Source organism: Megachile rotundata, chromosome 4 (assembly GCF_050947335.1).
Source record: "Megachile rotundata isolate GNS110a chromosome 4, iyMegRotu1, whole genome shotgun sequence".
Taxonomy (NCBI): Eukaryota; Metazoa; Arthropoda; class Insecta; order Hymenoptera; family Megachilidae; genus Megachile; species Megachile rotundata.
Window position 1 is genome coordinate 8,274,352 of NC_134986.1, and position 22,519 is coordinate 8,296,870.

Genomic DNA, 22,519 nt, shown 5'->3' on the forward strand with positions numbered 1-22,519 from the left:
ACTTTAAGAATTTTGAGAATTTTGAGATGCTGAAAATTTTGAATATTTTAAGAATTCCAAAAATTTGAAGAATTCCACCAATTTTGAGATTTAGAAAATTTAGAAAATTCTGAGTATTTCGAAAATTTGGAGAATTTCGGAATATTTTCAATTTCAATAATTTCGAGAATATTGAGAATTTTTATAGATTTGATATTTTGAAAATTTAGAAATGTAAAAATTTCAAATTTGTAAATTTCCTAAAATATCCTTAATTACAAATAAAAAAATGTAGAAATGTAGAAATCTAGCAATGTGCCTAGAAATGTATCCATAAACTTAGAAATGTGTTCCACACAATAAAATATGCAAAAGCTAAAAAGTATACGAATCTAAAAATAAATTCACGAATTCGGAGATTTCCCTCTATTACTTAATTAGAACTAAAAAAAGTGCAGCAATTAGCGTCGCAATGAAAAATACTTCGTTCCCAGTAATTATCGGGAAACGTATCGCAGCTTCGGACGAGCAATAAATTCGCAGTTGATTGCCGTTAAAACGCAGACGAGACCGATCGTTACGACGTTTCATAGATATTTCGCGCTATTACCGCTAATGCACAATAAATAATACGATATAATGATCGAGATTATTTGCGATAACGAACCTCCGCGATGGGCAAATGCTCGTACGTTGAAATAACAAGTCGAGCAAACGAACAACGGGACACTTCTGTTCCCTCGTTTCTCGTTGTTTATGAACGGGAAAGTTCCAAATTGTAATCAAGTCTCGGAGAATTTGGGTTCGTTTTAAAATTTCGGAGGTACAAGCTGGTGTGATAACACTCAGCAGTTAGGATTACGACCCATTTACGCGAATAGAGGACACGTTTTTGTGCAAGGGCCGCGCGCGAATTTCGAGAAACAAGGTAAAATACGTGCTGCACGAATCTTCTCGTACCGCTGTTTCGAGAGTTCCTAGTTTCTGTAAATATTTTAAAAGCAAAAATTTAACGGTGCTTTGTTACACGAACGGAAATAATTGACTGGGTTTAGAAGTTCAACTATTTATAGATAAATATCATTGAACAATTATTTAATCGATATTGTTAAATTTAGCTCGATTTTCTGGTCCTTTGTTATTTGTGAAAGGTAGTGAAATTTTGTTACAAATATTAGCTTAATGTGTTTTGCAATTATAATTTCAACTGATAATACTGGGTGTATAATAATGGCAAAGATAAAAGAGGGTCCGACATCACGTGACCCGTCTCGAGCGCTCAATTCAAATATGGCGTACAGTATGACTTTGGACCACCTTTAATATAATATACATAGTATTGCACATAGTATATTATACATATATAATCGTACGACACGTTCATTAACGATATATCACAAAAACAGTACAATAGAATAATAAAGTCAGTCAGATATAATTACTATTGTGGTGTTAAGATAAGTAACGAACGTCGAAATGTTGAGTATAATTTAGACTTCACGATCTTCAATTATACAAGTTACAATTGGTAACGAACACAAACTTCATGCAAATTTGAGTTTATCATATTTGAACTGTAACGTGCATCACGAGTCTGACAGGATGTTACAAGCCAAGAGTAACCTCTTAGGTACAATGCGTCATAATAATAGCTTTCGCGAATGTCGTAGATTACACAGCGCCACTATAGTGACTTACTCTACTTGATCCCTCACCGTTTCAACTGAATGATCCTTTCATATGTTTTGATTTATATGTTTTGATAAGAGATTCGGAGAAACTCTCGATATTCTGCATTTCCTCGTTGCTTTTGAACACTCATGAACGCATGTAGATTCATTGTTTCGTTTCCATTTGATTTCGAGGATAAAGTTTTTGTACAATACGATGAATGATGATGGACCTTGTTTCGTTGAAACAGCAGAAATCGCTCAGAAAATATTCCCCGACATTATTTAAACGTTTGAAACCCGGTTTTTTATGCAGAGCTTCATGTAATAATTTGGTAAATAAAATTGAAATTTGGAATGGAGTTAATCAATTTATTTCTGAATATGGGTGCATTAAGATGTATGTATATTGTACAAAGATTATTATGCGTTTTTAAATTCGAAGGAAAGCAAATTTTTACTTTTTGAACGAGTCTTATAGCACTCTAAAAATCTTGTTTAACTTCTTACGCACGACGCGCCATTATAGTGGCTTTCGTACCATCTCTCTGTACGACGGTCCACTATAGTGGCTTTCGCGAATGTCGTAGATTACACAGCGCCACTATAGTGGCTCCCCCTACTAGCTCCCTCGCTCACCATTTCAATTGAACGATCGTTTTCATATGTTCTGATTCGCACTTTTTTGCCTTCACCACGTTTCATAAGAGTATTAACAAATCCCGCAAAAGTACATTACATGTAAATAAAAGGTAACCAAGTTTAGGCACCATGGGAACACCTTGCACTAATACACGATATTGTAACATTTAGAAATTACTTATTTTGTGAATTTTCGAAAAAGTAAATTATCAAAGTTAAAGTATAACATATCTTTGGGAAAAATAATTTAAACAAAAACTTCATTCCAATGTAGTCGCTTGAGACCTCTGTTAAGCAGCGTAGTTCAGCCTAAGAGGCTAATAACACAGAAAACGAAGATTTGATAAAATCATAAATCGCGATGTTACTTTGTTCCGAAGTTACGTTTCACGCGATACATCTCGCGAGCGAGAGGCAGCAAGAAACGCGTTTCTTCGCAGTGTAATTAAATTCCCTCGGGACTCTAAACGCTTTACAAGTTCTCTGTAAAACTGATTACGCGTGCGAAACGAGCGCAGCTGAAAAATTCTCTAAATTGCTTTCGCAAGGAAGATCGAATCGGGCTCGGTGGGCGGTGGGCTGTTTCGCAGCCACTCGGCTCAACGTAATTAGTGCAATTGTCTTAAGTCCATCTAATTGAAATAATTATGGCGCATCGCGAGCTAAACGCGTTAACGGTATCTCCGTTACGTTTAACGAACATTTAACTATCGGATCCTATCTCTACGATATAAAGTAGTCCGCGTAATTTGCGCCCGGTAACAATTGTCTTTATCGACCAGCGAAAAGTGATTAAAACTGATTTCAGCTATTCGAAGTTTTACTGCGGGTAAAAGCGCACGTATACTTTTAAGGAAGAATATGTAATTAAATAAAATGTTCTAAGTTGACTAGATGTAAATTATTGAAGATTGCCGAATTGTTTCGATTGGCTCCTATTGGGTCGGACACGTTCTAAGAGAGAAATACACTTGTCCTATGTTTTGACTTTTCTTTCTGAAAAATTTTCTTTATACATTGAAGAAACAATTAAAAATTCTGTAAAAACAGAATTAAAAATGGTATGAAAACATAGAATTAAAAGTTGGATAAAAATATACAATTAAAAGTTGCGTAAAAATGTAATATTCACATACGTCGAACACACTCTTCAAAAAACGTAGCGAACGTGTGAATTTCTCGTGCACAAAGGATTAATAAATGCCCTCCTACGAGGTTTTATAGAAAGTGAATTAGCAAGGGCAGTTCACCCTCTTTATTGTTTTAATCTTTATGGGAACGTTTTGGCGAATTCACAAGTGAGACTTATTCCCACTCGAAGAACTCGAAGCTCAACATCGCGGAGCTTAACAGGCTTTCAACGATGAGACGCGATATCGTTACGTCGAAGGTGGTTATAAATTTTTACGAGTAAAGTTGGATCACGACCATTACGACGATACTGAGAGCTCATTGACTGAGAAAATTAACGACGAGTCGTCGAATAAATGGAATGCCATTGATTATAGACGCTTTGCTTTCGAATAGCTTTAGTTTCCTGTCAAATTCGTGAATTTTATGGAAAAGGAATAGGAGACTTCAACACTAAACTCATCACGTGTATGCATAATTTTGAAATAAAAATAAATTGTATGAAACATAAATCAATGTATGTGTTGATTCTTTAACTCTTTGTTTGTAAATTAATTTTTTTATCTTTGATGAAATTAGACATTTTTAGAAATTAAAAAATGTACAAACTTGAAGATCTGGAAATCCATAAATTAGAATATTTGAAATCTCATAAGTTTAAAAATAAAAAACTAAAAATGAAAAATTTTATCAAAAATAAAAAATGTATCTGAAAATTAGAAAACGTAATCGCTAAATTTCCGAATACACATATTTCTTGCCTACTTTAATTTCGAATTTTCCCGTGCCTTTTTTCGCTTACTCGCAGCACACGGCGATATATTATAAATGCGCAAACTTTCGCAGTCTAGCGATCGCGAATAGGCAACAGCGTCCATCAAACTGTGTTAAGTAGCTTAATTAGAAATTTCTATTTATTAAAATTTGCTAAGTTTACGCAAGTATGGAATCACGTTCAGCAGTCGAGACTTAGGTTTGCATAATAGTAATCTGAAGTTTGCTGCTCTTTGGGATTCACGTCATGTCAGTCGCTAGCGAGAAGCTGAAAGAACCTTTCCGTTCTAATTAGAAGTGGAAGTTTTCCTGGCCATAAATAACGAAGTTGACGGCTAGATGGTGAAAGCAAAAGAACGAATATTCAGTTTGAGATTGATCAATATCGTCTGACACGTTGAAGGGAAAATCGTGTTCCGGATATTCTACTATTTTAACCCATTAACATGTAAACTTCTATCTACATACTCGTATCTTTCGTGCTCACTTTTACGTTCATTATCTACTCATTTTACGGTTACATAACACTTTTACGACTTGTATTCGTGATCTTTATGCGAAACGTTTCACCTCAGTGATTATTGCTTAATACATTTAATTAAAATTTCTGATATTAATAAAATATGCAAATTCAAATGTTCAAGGTATTCTTTCATGAACTATACAGAATGAGACCATACATATATATGAAATTAATATTTTATTACATAATCATATAAAATATATAATATTTTATGTAATTTAATTCTTCTGTAAATTATTACAGAATGACTCAGTTTTACAGAGAAATATTATATAATATTTTAGAAATACAGTGATATTTCCATTATTTGAAAAATTATATTGTCTTCAATTTATAGGAGAAAATAATTCCGACTGTATGTTACGAAGTAATATGATGAAGAAGTACATATTCAGTTAATTTTCTCTACAAAACAAAACCACTTATGAGTAAATTTTAATCCACATTTCCATCTCCTTTATTAAATATGGCATTAAATATTAATTATTACAATGAACTTCATTCTAATTAAATTATATAACGAAACAGTTTCAATGAAATTGTTATAATGGAATTATATAACGAAACTATTATAGTGGATTTGTTACTGCGATTGCTGTAATAAATTGTGTGATGAATCTATTATAATGAATTTGTTATACTGAGATTGTCGTGACAAAATTGTGCGATGGAAATGTTGTGATGAAGTAATATAATGAATGAAATAATTGTAATGACATGGTAATAATGAAATTATGTAACGAGATTATTAAAACCGTTTGACGAAATTGTAGGTCGAAACAGTAATAATTTAGTAATTACAATGAGACTGTTGTAGTGATAATAATAACTGTTGTAATTAAAATAATGAAATTGTAATAACGAAATTATGTAAAGAAATATGTTAATTGTTAAATTAACAAAAATAAAAAAAGCAGAATAGTTAATTACTTTGTATACATAAATCATTTAAATACAAATTGTAAAAATTATCACAGATTGAATTTAGAAAAATATATATAGACCGCAAATTTATTACCATTTATCGTCGAACAATACAACGTTAGAAAATATAATTGATTTTTCGATGTAATATCTATTCCTCGGAAGAGCGAGCAAAATAGCTTCTAACTTCTACAACCAACAAGTTAATAAAGAATATTCGGGCCTCGCCCAAGCAATGTTCGTAACACGCCTGGCCTTTCTGACTTTTCCCGAATACTACCCTTATCTACCATAGCGGGTTTACTCCTGAACCAGCCTAAAGGTTCCGGAGAAAACCAAATGGTTCTCCGTCCACTGTTCCTCACTACCGGAGACGTTCGTCATCTCCCTCTCAGGGTCATACCAGCCTCAGGGCGATACATACAGCACCTCCCTAGCCGTGGCTTGAACGACTCCAGGTTCGCCGAACTACCCCTGTACACGCAAGGAGATCGCCAGCTAGGCATCGCTTCTCAAAAATTTACAAATGTTATCTTGCTCGCTCTTTCTTCGCTCTCCGCTACAAATAAACTTATCGCCATCTTCGCAATGACAATACAATCGCACACAATTTACAACATAACGAATAACCACGGTTATTTTACATTCAGAACAGACATAACCCCAACATATACTATTTTACTTAAATCTGAATAAACTAAACATTGACTACACTAAACAAAACAATTGACTACATTAAACTAAACAATTGACTAGACTAAACTAAACAAATTATTCCGGGAGAATGCAACAAAATATTTGTTGCAGAAATGGCATCCAGGTTTGGCGAAAGCAGCCCAAAGATGGGCAAACCGATGTCTGGGATTGGTCCACGACAACGCAACCGGCCTATATTTGGATGGTTTTGGACAGAGCGGACAAAACATTTTCATCACAACGGGACAAACCCTATGGTAAGTTTCAATGAACTTCTTCCCGGTTCAAATACTTGTTGTTCGAACACGAAAACTCGGGCCAGAACGAAGTTCCAATTCAATCGTTATTGTTCTGTTTCTTCTTAACGATAATTTACTTTTGTACTCGTTCCTCTCTTTAGGGAGCCACCTGTTGACGTTCATTGAACAATTGTCAACGTCACTTCGCGATGTCTCTTTCATTCGTTACAAGCGGTTCCGATAGAAACGGATTGTCGTGCTTTTAACTGACTTCGTTAGGTCATTTTGAATTGGGAAGACTTTTAATGTTGGTACTTCAGATGTCTACGTAATTAAATGCAGTGAAAGGGTTTGAGTTGTTGAAGGAAAAGTATAGGGGATCTAGGGAATTTTAGATGTTGGATATTTGAGAATGTGGAAAATTTGGGAAATTTAAAAAATTGGGGTTTTGAGAATTTTTGCAATTTAAGAATTCGGAGTCGGAAATATAGGGAATTTGTGAATGTCAGAAGTCTAGAGAATTTTAGATGTTGGGTATTTGAAAATGTGAAAAATTTGGGGAATTACAAAAAATGGGGATTTGAAAAGTTTTGCAATTTGAAAATTCAGATAGTCGGAAATATAGGAAATTTGAAAATTTCAAAAATCTAGGGAATTTTTAATGTTGAGAATTTGAAAATATCGGAGATCTAGGGATTGTCAAATTTAGAAAATGAGAGAATTCGGAAATCTAGAGATTTCGCAATCTTGGATATATCTTGAAAGTAGAGAATAAACTGGTCAGTTACAAGTAGAATAAATTACTATATTGCAGACATGGCTCTACTATACAGAATAATCCTGCCTACTCAACTAGAAATAAATCCTCTACTAATTAATTTAAACGCATCTCAAGAATAGTTTAATTACTGTTAAATTTTCTCGTTTCAGGAATTTCGCGATCAGAATGTGGTTCATGGAGTATAAAGACTTCAAGTATGGCGACAACAAAGCGAACGATCTTCACGAGATAGGTCACTATACTCAAATAGCATGGGCCAGCACACACATGGTGGGCTGTGGTGTAAGCCACTGTACCGGAAGTAGAGGGCCCCTTGGAAAGGACTTCTTCATGTACGTGTGCAACTATGCCCCGAGGTGAGTAAACCACGTTAAAACAGACACGGGTTTCAAGAACAAACCGTGAACTCTATTATATCGTTGTTTGCTTTTTCGCCAGATGTTAAACTTTGTGTTACGCGGTTGCTAAATGTACGGTTGTAAAATTTATACTTAAAAGCGGTCGCGTTGGTGTCATAATGATCCTTACTCGTAATTTCGTTGAATTACATTGCGAATAAAAAATCATATCTCATCATTTTATTTAAGAAAACAACTTTTTCCTATTTTTGTATTACACTAGTAACCTATTTCTTATTTTAAGCAAATAAGCTTTTGAATTTGAACGAATCAAATTATTGCATACAAAATGGCGCATTCGTTGTGTAATTTGACAACACGAAATTATCATAAAACAGTATTAATCATATATCATCACATATCAATTCAATAAAAATGATAATCGCAATTCGATAGAAATGCAAATAAATCATGCACTAACATCTTCGATATATTATAAAATACCCGGTTGCAATTTGAAATAATGGTGGCTCCATTTTAACCGATATGAATTGTGACGTCATGCAGAAAAAGTACAAAATGATACGACTTACCAGTTTGAAGTTTAAACGTTGAAGAAAAGGATTTTGTAAAATCTTGTTCAATATTCTCCTCTCGACGATAATCCACCGCTCGTTGAAATCTCCATGCAGCTTCACAAATCTTTTAGATGTTTAAACAGCGAAACGTACATCGTTGCATTCTGACCGAAGCGGTGCTTGACATATGTCGTGTTCTCTGCGCATGCGCCGCCGTGAAGTTCAACCGGGGTTATGCTACAAACGCGAAAATTTTAATCAAACAAATTCACGATAAATCGCGTAAATTACAAAGATCTGATGATTTATTGTTATTACTTACAGATGCACACACACAGGCATACACTTTCTGTTCCATATTCTTCCTTCAATCACACAAATTTTACAAAATTATGCACGAACGATCAGCGTCACGTTCTTACCCACGCAATTGTTTCACTGACGCTGCCTTCACTGCGCATGCGCGAAGAAGCGCGGCCCGCTTCACAACACTGATCCGAAATAACAGAGGAAATTATCACACCACGTCGCTAGTTTTTCTCGGATGGCTGACAGAAATTTATGCAAGCAGCTCATTGTAATCGAAAAGTTTCCCCGCGTGTATCGCGTGCACGAGCCGGAAGGCCGCGTGCATAATCCGGAAAATTGCGGCCAAGAAACAAATTTATGGGGGCACTCGAGGCGCGTTCGCTGAGGTAGGTGGCGCGTAATTTAAATTCTCTTGGCTCGTATTTTTTTCTTTTTCTCTGCGATGTCGGTATCGCGGCTGCGAAATATTAGGCGACGTCGCACGGAAAAGATAAATAGAGATGACGGTTAAATGCAATATTAATAAATTTCTGTGGATAACTGGATCACACTAGAATTATTATAATAAACAGTGATTTATTTTTACCTTGGATTTTATTCCATTTCTTCTTAGATAATTTTGTAGTAGAAAATTTATTTTTACCTTGAATTTTATACAATTTCTTTTTAGATAATTTTGTAGTAGAAAATTTATTTTTACCTGGGATTTTATTCAATTTCTTCTTAGATAATTTTGTAGTAGAATATTTATTTTTACCTGGGATTTTATTCAATTTCTTCTTAGATAATTTTATAATAGAACCTTTCATATTTTTGTATCGATGAATAATTAATCTTGCAACACAAAAATTGACATGATTATACGAGCAAAGTTTAAAATATTCGCCTAAGAAATAATATGTCTTTAAGTAGCGAATATCAGAAAATATAGAACTGAAACAAAAATCCAAACAGCGAACGCTTCATCGAAACTAAGAACAGGACGAGAACAATGAAAGAAGAAACATTTAGAGAGCAGAAAGGTTTAAAGAATGGTGGAAAGAAGTGTAACGAAAGGGTTCGTTTCCCAACGCAAACAGAGAAAAGATCCAAAACTGAAAAAATCGACGGATGTAGAATAGCGAGACGACGGACGAGGAATGAAAAATAAATACTGAAATGAATCAGACGGAATAGAAGAGTAAAGGGGAACGAACGATGAAGCGGACTAATTGGAGTAAAGCAGCCGGACGATTATGAAAGGTTGAGAGATAAAACGACAAAAAAACGAGCATCGAATCGAAGGAACAGAAGCGTGCAATTAGAGTGATCATGGGTAAAAATCGCAGAATAGAAGATTGAAAAGATCCTTTGAAGGGTAAAGAGTCGCGAAGGTAGAAAGAATCGTAGAACGGACACAGTGAATAAAGAGATGTGGCGCAAGAGAGACGGTGGGCAAGAAACAGGAAATCGAGAATAGAAACGGAAACGAGTCGCGATAAAGCAACGGAACAAGTCCCAGAATACCGGTCACAGGACAATAGATCTTTTCAATGGATTTGATATACGAAGGTGAACGAATGTCCCATAAAGCTGCCTCCGTAAATCGTTCGGCATGTATATTAGGCTATTTCGTGGGAATTTTTAGAGCTTCCGGGATCTCTGGCTCGAATTCAAGATCGATAGAATTTTATGGCTAAGAAAATTTTGGGTACTTAAATACTTGAAGTTGTACAAAGTATTTTCTGAATTATTGTTTCAGAATTTTGTCATAAGTTAGAACTTTTCTTTGAATGGAAATTATCATGGTCTCTTATATTATGCTAATTTCTGCTGTTAAAAATAAAAATAAAGAGTGGTGGTAGTTCACATGGTTTCAAAAGGTACATGTTCTCTTATATTATGCTAATTCCTGTTGTTAAAAATAGAAACAAAGAGTGGTGGTAGTTTACATGGTTTTTAAAGGTTCGTTTATTGGCAATGAAATAGTTTAAGTTTCTGTCAGTCATTTCTTTCTACCTTTCATAGGAATAAAAATAATTTAAATATTCAGCTTAAATGAAATATCATAAATTTTCAAGTCGTTCTTTGTTCAAATGACGTTCATGATCGTTCTGCTAATAATCGAACTAATCAGTTCACTTTTGCTGACTTCAATTATCATCCACGTTTCAGTTTATCGCAAACGCGGGTTCTCCATAAAACGCTATTATATTTAGGAGTACAGCTAAACATTGGATTATTCAATTAACTCTGCATTTGCAACTATACAATTGCATACACATAACAGTAATACTCTGTAATATATGTGTCTAACCTAATTGCCCAAAACTCGTGTATCGGAATTGTCAAAGTTCTATTTCGCATCATTTGTAACCGTTCCTGCTGAAACTTCGTACAAATTATGCTCCAAGCCTCAGCTTTCTTCGCCATCAATCTCGCAGGGCAACTCGTTGCAAAATACCCTCTAATAACCTTGCATTTAGCCGGTTGGTTTCTCTGAAGCTTGAAACTTTCAGACAATTAAGTTGTCCAAGCTGCGAGTCGAAGTGTTGAGACTTCCAAAGATCTCGACTCTTCCGTCGGAGGCTAATCTCGAAAACGGCCGATTAATTTGCATTTTTACTCGCGAATTCAAATGATCCACCGCGAAAATTAATTACGAGATTGCGTCGCGCTCGCCCACCCGCACAACCACTGTGAACGGGGCTGGAAAAAATATGGCGGAGAAAGACCGCGTGACGTGCTTTATTTATTATTCGCTCGCGGGTCAAGGATTTCGAATTAGAGGAATTAAACGTTGCTGGAAAGGAGAATCGAGCGTAACTCGAGCGTTTCGTTGCGAGTTAAAAGGATGAACGACCCTGGAAGCGTTTCTTCAGGGTCCGTTTAATTCTGCAGGAACTAAACATTTCGTTGCATTCGACTGTTTCTACGGACGACATACTTTGTGCGCATATTACGCTCGCTCGTACATTTTAGTTACTTATTGTTTCGATTATTTTCGATACGCATATCCGAGAAACTTTTAATTGTTCATATTTTCATTGTTTTCATATTCCATCGGTTTTATCGTTGCTTCGCAATGTTGTACAGCGTTATTTTATTTCACAGCATGTTACACGTGTTCGTTTATTGAAAATTCCAAGTTTAATCTAATTTGGTCGACTTAATGAATTAGATTGATTTATTCAACGAAATATTTATTATTTAACTGTCATTTAAACCGGAGATCATAAGAATTAATAATGAATCAGTAATTTGAATTCAATTGCTCTCATTTCTACAGCGTCCCAATGTGTTTATTTTAACAAGTTATTTTTCAGTAAAAATACAAGTAATTTTTCAAGTTATATTTCAGTAGATTTATAGTTAATTTTAAAACTCTATTAATTTCATTTAATTAGGGAAATACTCGTTCAAACGACTGAAAAGGTATTATCTCCGACACATTATTAAACGCTACAAAAACGAGCAATGTATCCACGATATTTTATCAACGATCGTTTCGACACAGATTAATTAAAAGCGTAAATGAAATCATATTGACTCGAATTTGCATAAAAATTGAACGTTCATACAAATTTCAGCATCGAATTTCAATCGTAATAATTGAATCCATTTTATGAAATTACAAAGAAGGGTGGATTAGAAAAATTGTAATTGTGTACAAAGGAAATAATTAAATTGTGATAACGTTAAATAGCATTGTTAAAGTATGGCTCACCGGTCTGCTTTTATCGTAAAGTTCATAATGCCGGCAGCACCCGTAGTATAATAATGCCATTACCAACTTTGTAGAATTTTACGAAACATCATTCGCGAAATCTCGACCACTGTGAAACTGATTAACTCTTCGCGTATTCTCCTACGGTTCAGCTCCATTCTCCAATTAATTCTTCTACAAGAGTTCCTTAAAGGGAGGAACGATACCACGTTACAAAGGTAATTCCATCGTTGAGAAATAATAGAACTCAAGGATTATTTTATTCGGGATGAAAATCAAAGACGAATTCAATTCTCGTCTCTTTGATTCAACACGGTCCGTTTTAGTCTGTATAATAAATGATCGTCGTTTTATTCTACTCTTTTAGACTGGCGTTGCGTTCTTTTATGCTGTGAGGATGTTTTGGGGATTGAAATTTCTTTGTTGGGAGAGGATGGTTTGGAGCTTTGGTGGTTTTGGGAATGTGGGGTTGAGGAATTAGAGATTTTGGGATTTTGTAAGGAAGTTTATTTATTTGGGATGCAGGAATTTTGGGGTTTGGAAATTTGGGAATTTGGGGGGTGGAAAATTGGAAATTTTGGGAATTTGGGGGGTTGGAAAATTGGGAATTTTGGAGTTTAGAAATTTGGGAATTTAGGAATTTAGAAATTCAGGAATTTAGCAATTAGGAACTTTTGGAATTTGGAAATTTTAGAATTTGGGAATCTTGGAATTTGGAAATTTTGTACTTTGGAAATTTTGGAATTTGGAAATTTTGGAATTTGGAAATTTTGGAATTTGGAAATTTTGGAATTTGGGAATCTTGGAATTTGGGAATCTTGGAATTTGGAAATTTTGGAATTTGGGAATCTTGGAATTTGGGAATCATGGAATTTGGAAATTCTGGAATTTGCAAATTTTAGAATTTGGAAATTTTGGACTTTGGAAATTTTGGAATTTGGAAATTTTGGAATTTAGAAATTTTAGAAATTGAGAATCTTGGAATTTGGGAATTATGGAATTTGGAAATTCTGGAATTTGCAAATTTTAGAATTTGGGAATCTTGGAATTTGAAAATTTTGGAATTTAGAAATTTTAGAATTTGGAAATCTTGGAATTTTGGAATTCTAGAATTTGGAAATTTTTGAATTTTTGAATTTTGGAATTCTAGAATTTGGAAATTTTGGAATTTTGGAATTTGAATAGTTGAAAATTTGTTAAAATTTAAAGACCCGAAAGTTCCAAAATCTGCCAATCTCATAATTAAAAAATTTGAATTTGAAAACAAATTTTTAATCAATTTAAAAATTAAAACTTCAGATAATTAACTACCTAGAAAATAAAAAAGTCAGCTAATTAGTTAATTAGAATGCTATAAACCTAAAATACCATAAAAACCAAAATTAAAATGAAAGAATTTTGTATACAACTTGTTCATTACCCTTGTACCATAACCTTGATTCCCCGCCGATTCATCTTCCTCCATCGATCATTTTTTCTCAAAATCAAAGAAACTCGTCGGAAACATTAAACGTCAGTTATCTCAGTGTTTTACAGCGAGAGAAGTAATCATCAAGAGATATATAGACCGTCCAGAAAAAGCATCCACACGCGCGAACTGCTAGAAAATGAACGAAGTAGGTCAGATGTCAAGCGAAGTCAAGGAAGAACGTGCTTGTCCTCTGCAAAAAGCAACACTCGCTCGCTTGTCGCGACAAAGCGTACGAGAGGAAAAACGCGTAACATTTTCCGCAATTCGCTCTGTTTTCTCTAAACGTTTTTCCTACCTGCGGCTAAAGAACAGCAATTAGATTAGAAATATTCGCGCAATGGTTTTACGCGAAATTCACTGTTAATTCCACCCTCTTTTCTCGCGTGTTTATTTTCTTCCGTTCCTGAATTTACTTTGTACATTTCACTTGTTCCTTCTGTGTTATATACTCTTTACTTTCAAAGGGTTGAGGAAATGGTTGGACAAAAATTTATTGTTCTACATGTTTAATGTGTGTTTGTTAACTTTTTATTATGATGTGCTCTTTCATTTGGAAGTTCATTTAATGCGGTTTATTATGCAGATTATAATATTAGGGATAGTTGAGAGGGAAGAATAAATGCAAGAAAAATTTATTGTTTTAGGGGAAGTTTAATATGGGGTTGTCAAGCTGTTATTAGAATGTGAATGTTTTATATTTGTTTATTTAATGGGGTATACTCTTTTGGTGTGTATAGGTTATAACATTGAGTATGAGAACAGTCGAGAGTGAAGAATAAATGCAAGAAAAATTTAATGTTTTAGGGGATGTTTAATATGGGGTTGTCAAGCTGTCATTAGAATGTGAACGTTTTATATTTATTTATTTAATGAGGTACACTCTTTTGATGTGTATAGGTTATAACATTGAGTATGAGAACAGTCGAGAGTAAAGAATAAATGCAAGAAAAATTTAATGTTTTAGGGGAAGATTAATATGAGCTTGTCAAGCTGTTATTAGAATGTGAACGTTTTATATTTATTTATTTAATGAGGTACACTCTTTTGATGTGTATAGGTTATAACATTGAGTATGAGAACAGTCGAGAGTGAAGAATAAATGCAAGAAAAATTTACTGTTTTAGGGGATGTTTAATACCAACCTTGTCAAACTTTTATTAAATTTTGAATGTCTCATGTTTATTTAGTTAATGGACCACACTCCTATGTCCTCTTCATGTACACAAATTATAACAATATATACAGGAAAATTCGAAACCAAAAAACAAATGTAAAATACAGGAAACAAAATGATAAGAGAAATAATTAAACGACAAAAGATGTTGATAATTAATGTATTATATAACACTGACAATTAGTATGTTAAATAATATGTGATAACTTGACTACGTATGTGTATGCATTCATAATGTGTCGAGGTCTGCAAGGCATAAATAAATCATATATTTTATGTGAGATTCGCAGAATACAGATTACATGTATGTTTATTTGGTAGATTAACATGCATCATAAATACATAAATGTTTGCAGTCTAGTTATTACACGTTTAGTTGGTGGCAAATATGAATCAGCGGTGTATAATTGCTGGAGTTGGAAGTTCGGAAATTCGGAAATATGGGAATTGAGGTGTTTAGGAATTTTGAAGTGTATTTGAGTGCGAATTTGAGAATCTAAGAATGGAGGAATGAAGGATTTTGAAATGTAGAATTTGTAAAATTTTTTAATATTTCAGTCATTTTCAAATTTTAATAATTCTCGAATGTAAAAATTGAGGAATTTAAGGATACGTGGATTTACAAATTTAGAAATACTGGAGTTCAGAAATTTGGAAGTGTTGGAGTTTGAAATTTTACGAATTGGGATATTTAGAAATTTGATAAAATATTTATAAATATAAAAATATATAATTTGGAATGCTGGACAGTTCAATACTTCAAAGTACATAAAATATAGCTTCCCAATTTCCACTTTCAAAATCCAAATAATCAACAACCCCCAAATTTTCAAACAACAAATTCCAAAACCATAATTCCCAAAATCCCACAAAACCACAATCACCAAATTCACAAACTAAATAACATCACCTAACTTCCTAAAACAATTTCAGACTTAAACAAATATTGCACATCCACATATCCTCAAAATTACCCCCATAAGAGCGTAACACGTTTGATGTTGCTGAAGAAATTTTCCTTTCTTTTCCAGCGGCAACTACAAAGATCGACTAGGTCAGCCTTATGTGGCAGGCAAACCGTGCAGCATGTGCAACGGCCATTGCACACGTAACAAGCTTTGCACGAACGCTTGCTATTACACCGATTTGTGGTCGAACTGCGCAGAGCTGGTGAGGACGTTTCGCGCTTGGGTCTGCGAGACGAACACAAAGGAAGGACGAGAACGACGGAAATTCTGCGGTGCTACGTGCAATTGCAAGGGCAAGATCTACTATCACCACGGGTAGTGAACGACGATCACCAGGTCGAGACTAGATCGCACTTTCTTCGTACCGGTTGATCCATCAGCATCGTCGCTACTCATCGGGGGACGAGACTGCGAGGTACGAAATCGTTTTCGAACGATTCATGCACCGATCGTGCGGGAATTAAGGTCACGATGAAAACGGTTTCTCGTCGATCTTTCGGGTTGATTCACGAGCGAAGGGAAATTTAGTCGTTTCTTTTCTATCGCCCATTTTTCCACATTTATTCTAACTTTTAACACATGTCTTCTTCATACATATGTATGTCTTCATATGTACTCTTTTTGATACGTTTATTCACGTACTCGTTTAGATTGTACATTTTATCTGGAGCCTTGTCAGTATTAGGTGATTATCTTGCTAGGTTAGAATAATTTTTAATTATTAAGAAAGCTACCGTATTTTACAAATTAAATTCCTTGTATATTATTAAATTTGTTATTAAGTTGTTGTTGTTTTTTAATTTATGTGTATGTACAAATGTTGAATTATTTCGGGAATTCACATCAAGTTTGTTAAAATTAATTCTTCAAAAACGTTGCCGACCCCTGACGACATTTGCGTAGACGTGCGGCCATTAAAGTGTTAATGTCCTACGATATTTGTTTCAATATTTCCCTTGATATTTTATATTTTAGTAATATTTTCGACGGTACCTGTTGCCTTTAGTACTCATGGTTTTGCTTTCATTCGCGTGCTTACCAGTACAAATGAATTTACTCATGTTTCCACGAATTTAATCATGTTATGTTTTATTACACAAAGAAATTCTACCAACAATTCTGCCCAATTAACATTCACTTTATTGTATATTTTGTGAGATACAAGCGAGCACGTTTAAAGTCAAATTAATGATTTAATTCCGGCTATCTGCGTTACCATCGGAGTAAATCAAAGTAGCATGCAGAATAATATTTCGCTCGTTTCGTTTGAAGTGGAAAGTTGAACAAGAAGGAAGACGTCGCGCAATCAAAAAGTAGATGAGAAAGTAAATTGAACTCGATGAACTTCCTTGCCACGGAACTTCCTCCTCGGAAGAAGTTTGACTCTGAAAATGTACCGAGTTTAATGTATCATATCGAACGTTTCTGTTGCTGTCCCTTGAATCTACAAATTTGATGAAAATTAGGATGTCACGTTGTACATTTTGTTAAAATCGATTTTCACTCATTAATCATATACTTGCTGATCAAATACTTTTTTCAAGTAGTATTATAACCTTATAATAAAATAATTATAGTAAAATATCCTTGTGTGAATTTAATTTGAATTGAAAATTTGGAAATTTGTGTACTTACAATTTTGATACTTGATTAGAAGACTTCTCAAGATTTGCAAGTTTAAATTTGCTAAAATAAAAATTTCATATTACACAACATAAACTAAAAACGTAACATAAAAATTTCCATAAAACTTAAACGTAAAAATTCTTGAAAAGTAAATGAAATATTTGTCCATATTCCTCAAAGACACTCTCAGATCTACTTATCGGTAATTTCATTTTTTAATTGCAAAAGTCAACGACGTAACGGTCGAATAGTCCGAGAAATTCTGCCGTAAGCGTAGAGTACCGAGTGTAAATTACGTTCAATTCTCCACGTCCAGCGATGTTCAGAGCGCTAATGAAGTTACATCGGATCGATAGGATTACTTTGTTCATATTGTCCGGTTCGTTGACCCCATAAACGAGAAGAAAATTTCCCTTTGCTCCGTAATCACTTTCGACTGCGTCGTCCCGGAAATTTACTCTATTTTCTGCGAACACCCTCGTGGATCTATTTAAACTACGTCGAAGACCCTCTGTCGCCCAGGGGGACGCCACAAGAAATGGGCGAGGGATGAAATTTCGCGAAATGAAGCAGGATCAGGCGGACCCTTTTGATATTCGTAAATGATAAGAGTGTCTATATCAGGTCTGGCCAGCTGTCTGCCCTTAGGGCAGAGGGACGTTCAGAAGGCAATAATCACGTGATAAGACAATTTAACAGAACACTTTAGCCCCTTGATACGAACTCCTTAAATGTATACTTCAATAAACATTTGTAAAATGTTATGTAATAATAAAATGTCATTATAAAATAATAAAATGTTATATATATAACAAAATTATGTACACAGCAATCGTTTATATCACTCGTAACAGAATATTGAAATAGAATTTTAGGTAAAAATATAAAATTGACAATAAACTTGAATTTTAAGTTCGAAATAGGCAGATGTTCGTTCACAATAGCAATTGGGTTTTCGAACGTTAGTTGATTAGTTAAGGGTTGATTTCACGTGATCGCCCTCTGCCCAGCGAATCAGAGGGCACAGATCGACCAGACCTGGTTTACATAGACGTGCATGCGATGTGTACATACGTAAGTAAGCGAATAAAGAAAATGTAAGTGAAGTAAAGGTATTTCTTGGTACTGTATTTAGATGGTTGTTTGATTTCGGACGTTAACGAGTCGCCAATAAAAATAACGTTGCGCGAAAAATTGAGAAACAAAATATTTTTGTGAGTTTCTTTTAGGTTTAATTTCGTAACGAGGCCTATTAATGTTAATGAATTTTAATTAACAGGGTTTCGTACCATATTTTTGCATAAATTTTGTTCTTTTTTTCGATGCGTGTTTTTCAACGAAAACAACCCTTTCAGGTCTTTTTTCTGCTATATGCATATAGTTACGATATTGTGAATATTTATGTTTTCATAATAAATGCAAATGTATACAAAACGAACAACGGTAAACTTTGCGTAATCTGCATGCGAAAAATTTAATATAACACATTTGTAATGCGTAAAGTGCATAAAATATGGAAGATAGAATGATGCTTCTGATTTTCGCTGACATTATTTTGCTTCGGGGCAGAAAATACGGTGTAAAAACATATACTCGGAACATCCAGTCGAATAATTAATATTCAAACAAGATTTATTCATACAAATATGCGCAGCGGAATTTACAGTAAATGAACGTTTACGAAGTAACATGAATGAATTTGCTCGATTTTCAAGTGTACATAAAGAACGATTATTTTTATTGGCGAGCTCGTGCGTCGCCTAAACGTGGGACTAAAATGTATAAAAGTTAGACGGAAACCCTGTCCTTTGAACGTGTTTAGCGACGTAAGTTCTACGATAATCAGTGTATACAGGAACACGCTGTATCCCAATCGATCAAACGTTCGAGCACTCGTGAATGCGAATATCTTTTAATCGAGAAAGAAAAATCGAGGAGAAACTGTAAATACATTCGAATCTGTAACATATCCTTGCGAACAATTATTAGACAATAGGAATTTTAATTAATTATTCGCGAATTTTAACGTGACGTTGAGGCAGCGGGAATCGGGGAAATATTCTTTGTAATTCACTGATTTGATCGGTATATTTTTCCGACTTGCAATTAGTAACTTTTATCCGCGATTTAATTGCAAGATCTGATTTTAATGATATATTAATGGCGGTCTGATTAACTTCATTACGTGGATAATTCTACCCTTTCTTCAGTTAAATGAACTCGCGAGTGGAGGAAGGTATAATGTAACGACGTTACGTTGGTAAACTTTAGTTTTTAGTGTAATATATCTCGTATTAATTATTATCTGTAATGCTGTAAAATTTGATATAGTTCAATTTTGTATGGAGTATAAAAGTTATATAAACAAAATTACTGTGTATAATATAACAGTATGATCCATAATTTTAGTATAGAATTTATTTTAATACAAAATATTTCATACGAAAGAACAATTTCAAAGTTATAAAAAAATTATTTGTTACTCGTAAAAATAGAATGTAGGTAAACACCCCAGTTAAAAGTCGATAAAACAAATTTGCTCAGCATAATAATTAAAGATGAGATAATACCTCGCTACGTGTCCTCAATTTTTGTCATTCAATGTAAACGGAGTATATAAATAATTTATAACCTACATTAGTAATCGGATTGACACTGATAATGAATTGTTCATAACTGATTATGGTACTGAGGCATTAATAATGATAAAACAATTAATTATTGAAATGCCATTTAATACCACAATAACTGCCAACCTGATTGTTCTTCAAACGATGTACCATATCGAATTATCTCTTCTTCGATATCTACCTAAATAACAAATTATCGGTCCCCATTTAATATTCCATGGAAATATCGATATCTCGTATTAACTCGAATAACAAAGGACCTTCTCAATGTATTGATTTCAAAACGTATTTCACGGATATCGATTCGTGGCGTTAAAATTGACTTTTCATCGTTTTAATATTAGTGTTCACAATTTTTTTTTATATTTTTGGGAAGTTAATGGTTACGTAACAATACTTGAGAGTGTCTGTTTTACGATGAAGTGGAATAACAAAATTATATGCAAAATTAGGTAAAATTTTGATAAAAGTTTGACACTCATTTTTGGACCTTAACCTCTTAGGCACAGCTGAACTTTAAGCTACTTCTTAGCAGAGTTCGAATTACAAAGCAATGTATGATAATGGTGTTCTCAAAGGGGTGACATTGGAACGAAGTTTTTGTTTAAATTATTTTTCCCAAAGATGATATACTTTAACTTTGATAATTTACGTTTTTTAAAAATTCACAAAATATGTAATTTCCAAATGTTACAACATCGTGTATTAGTGCAAGGTGTTCCCATGGTGCCTAAACTTGGTTACCTTTTATTTACATGTAATGTACTTTTGTGGGATTTGTTAATACTTTTATGAAACGTGGTGAAGGCAAAAAAGTGCGAATCAAAACATATGAAAACGATCGTTCAATTGAAACGATGAGCGAGGGAGCTAGTAGAGTGAGCCACTATAGTGGCGCTGTGTAATCTACGACATTCGCGAAAGCCACTATAGTGGATCGTCGTACAGAGAGATAGTACGAAAGCCACTATAATGGCGCGTCGTGCCTAAGAGGTTAAACAAGATTTTTAGAGTGCTATAAGACTCATTCAAAAAGTAAAAATTTGCTTTCCTTCTAATTTAAAACCGCATAATAATCTTTGTACAATACACATACATCTTAATGCACCCATATTCAGAAATAAATTGATTAACTCCATTCCAAATTTCAATTTTATTAACCAAATTGTTACACGAACCTTTGCATAAAAAACTGGGTTTCAAACGTTTAAATAATGTCGGGGAATATTTTCTAAGCGATTTCTGCTGTTTCAACGAAACAAGGTCCATCATCATTCATCGTATCGTACAAAAACTTTTTCCTCGAAATCAAATAGAAACGAAACAATGAATCTACATGCGTTCATGAGTGTTCAAAAGCAACGAGGAAATGCAGAATATCGAGAGTTTCTCCGAACACCGATACATGCCAATTCATCGTTTGCGGCCAATTGATCGATCGAATCCCTGGGAAAAATGTGTCTAACATTCCCGTAGAATTTGTTTGCTAACGCCTCACAGAAATACTATTTTTCATCGCGTTTTTCGAGCCGTAACCGTAATCGTGGTCAACGAGAGCGCAACAACCTCGAGAAGTTTAAACAGCTTCGAGAAGACGATTGGAAACAAGCAAGAAAAGAATAGTAACGAGTGTGTGGGACTAGAAGAGAGTATAGTTTGTAAGGTAAATGTATAGCAAGACAAGCGACGAGTAAAGATGTGGATAATAGGAGACACAACAGTTAATTGGGTTAACGATTAGTTCGAGAGGGTTGATTAATGTTAACGCGAGATTGTAAGTCGCGTAATTGTGTCACGCGAAACGTTGTAAGCTGTCATACTTTGTTCACTTACCGAAATAAAGGTCCTGTAAATATTAATATCGCTCGAGTTTGTTTGTTACGATTATTTTGTTGCTATACCTTGGTGCTGCGATTTTCACCCTTTATCGTCACGAGTTCATTGCAGAGATTAATGGGACACGATTGTGGGGAGCGGAGTACTGTCCCCGGAAAGTTTGGGGAGAGATTAGGCAATGTTGAGGTGGAGAAAGGGAAGTTGGAGATTCGAGAATTTGGAAGCTGCAAATTTGGGAATTTAGAAATTTGGGGTGAGGGCATTTCGGAGTTTAACTCAGCACTCAGCGGTGAGGCTTTTGGGGATTTAGAATGTTGTTTAAGAAGTTGGGAAGCTGGAAATTTGGTTGGGAATTTGGAAATTTGGAAATATCGGAATTCGCGATCCTGGAAAGGCATTTAGTGAGTTAGACATTTAGATAGTTGGGAAGTTAGATATTTGCGGCGTGAAGATTTGGAAAATTGGGAATTTGAGGGCATGGAAATTTGGGAAATAGAGAATTTTGGGGATTTGAGAATTCTTCG

General features: G+C 34.3%; 1 protein-coding gene and 1 long non-coding RNA gene across 4 annotated transcripts in view; one reads left to right on the top strand and one right to left on the bottom strand.

The window, feature by feature from the left end:
* LOC100877948 (cysteine-rich secretory protein 2) overlaps window positions 1-22,018 on the top strand; it is a 115,985-nt gene extending 93,967 nt beyond the window's left edge. For all 3 annotated transcript variants that reach the window (XM_076530384.1, XM_076530385.1, XM_003700976.3), the window contains 3 exons: window positions 6,451-6,596; window positions 7,509-7,715; window positions 15,967-22,018. In XM_076530384.1, coding sequence (XP_076386499.1) covers window positions 6,451-6,596; window positions 7,509-7,715; window positions 15,967-16,222 — 609 coding nt within the window. In that variant the 3' untranslated portion in view covers window positions 16,223-22,018. The remainder of the gene's footprint in view (window positions 1-6,450; window positions 6,597-7,508; window positions 7,716-15,966) is intronic.
* On the bottom strand, window positions 8,291-8,711 carry LOC143264239 (uncharacterized). Its single transcript, XR_013037794.1, has 2 exons — window positions 8,598-8,711; window positions 8,291-8,512 (listed from the first exon to the last, which is right to left on the bottom strand). It is a non-coding gene; the product is annotated as an uncharacterized LOC143264239 (long non-coding RNA).
* Window positions 22,019-22,519: the final 501 nt, after the last annotated feature.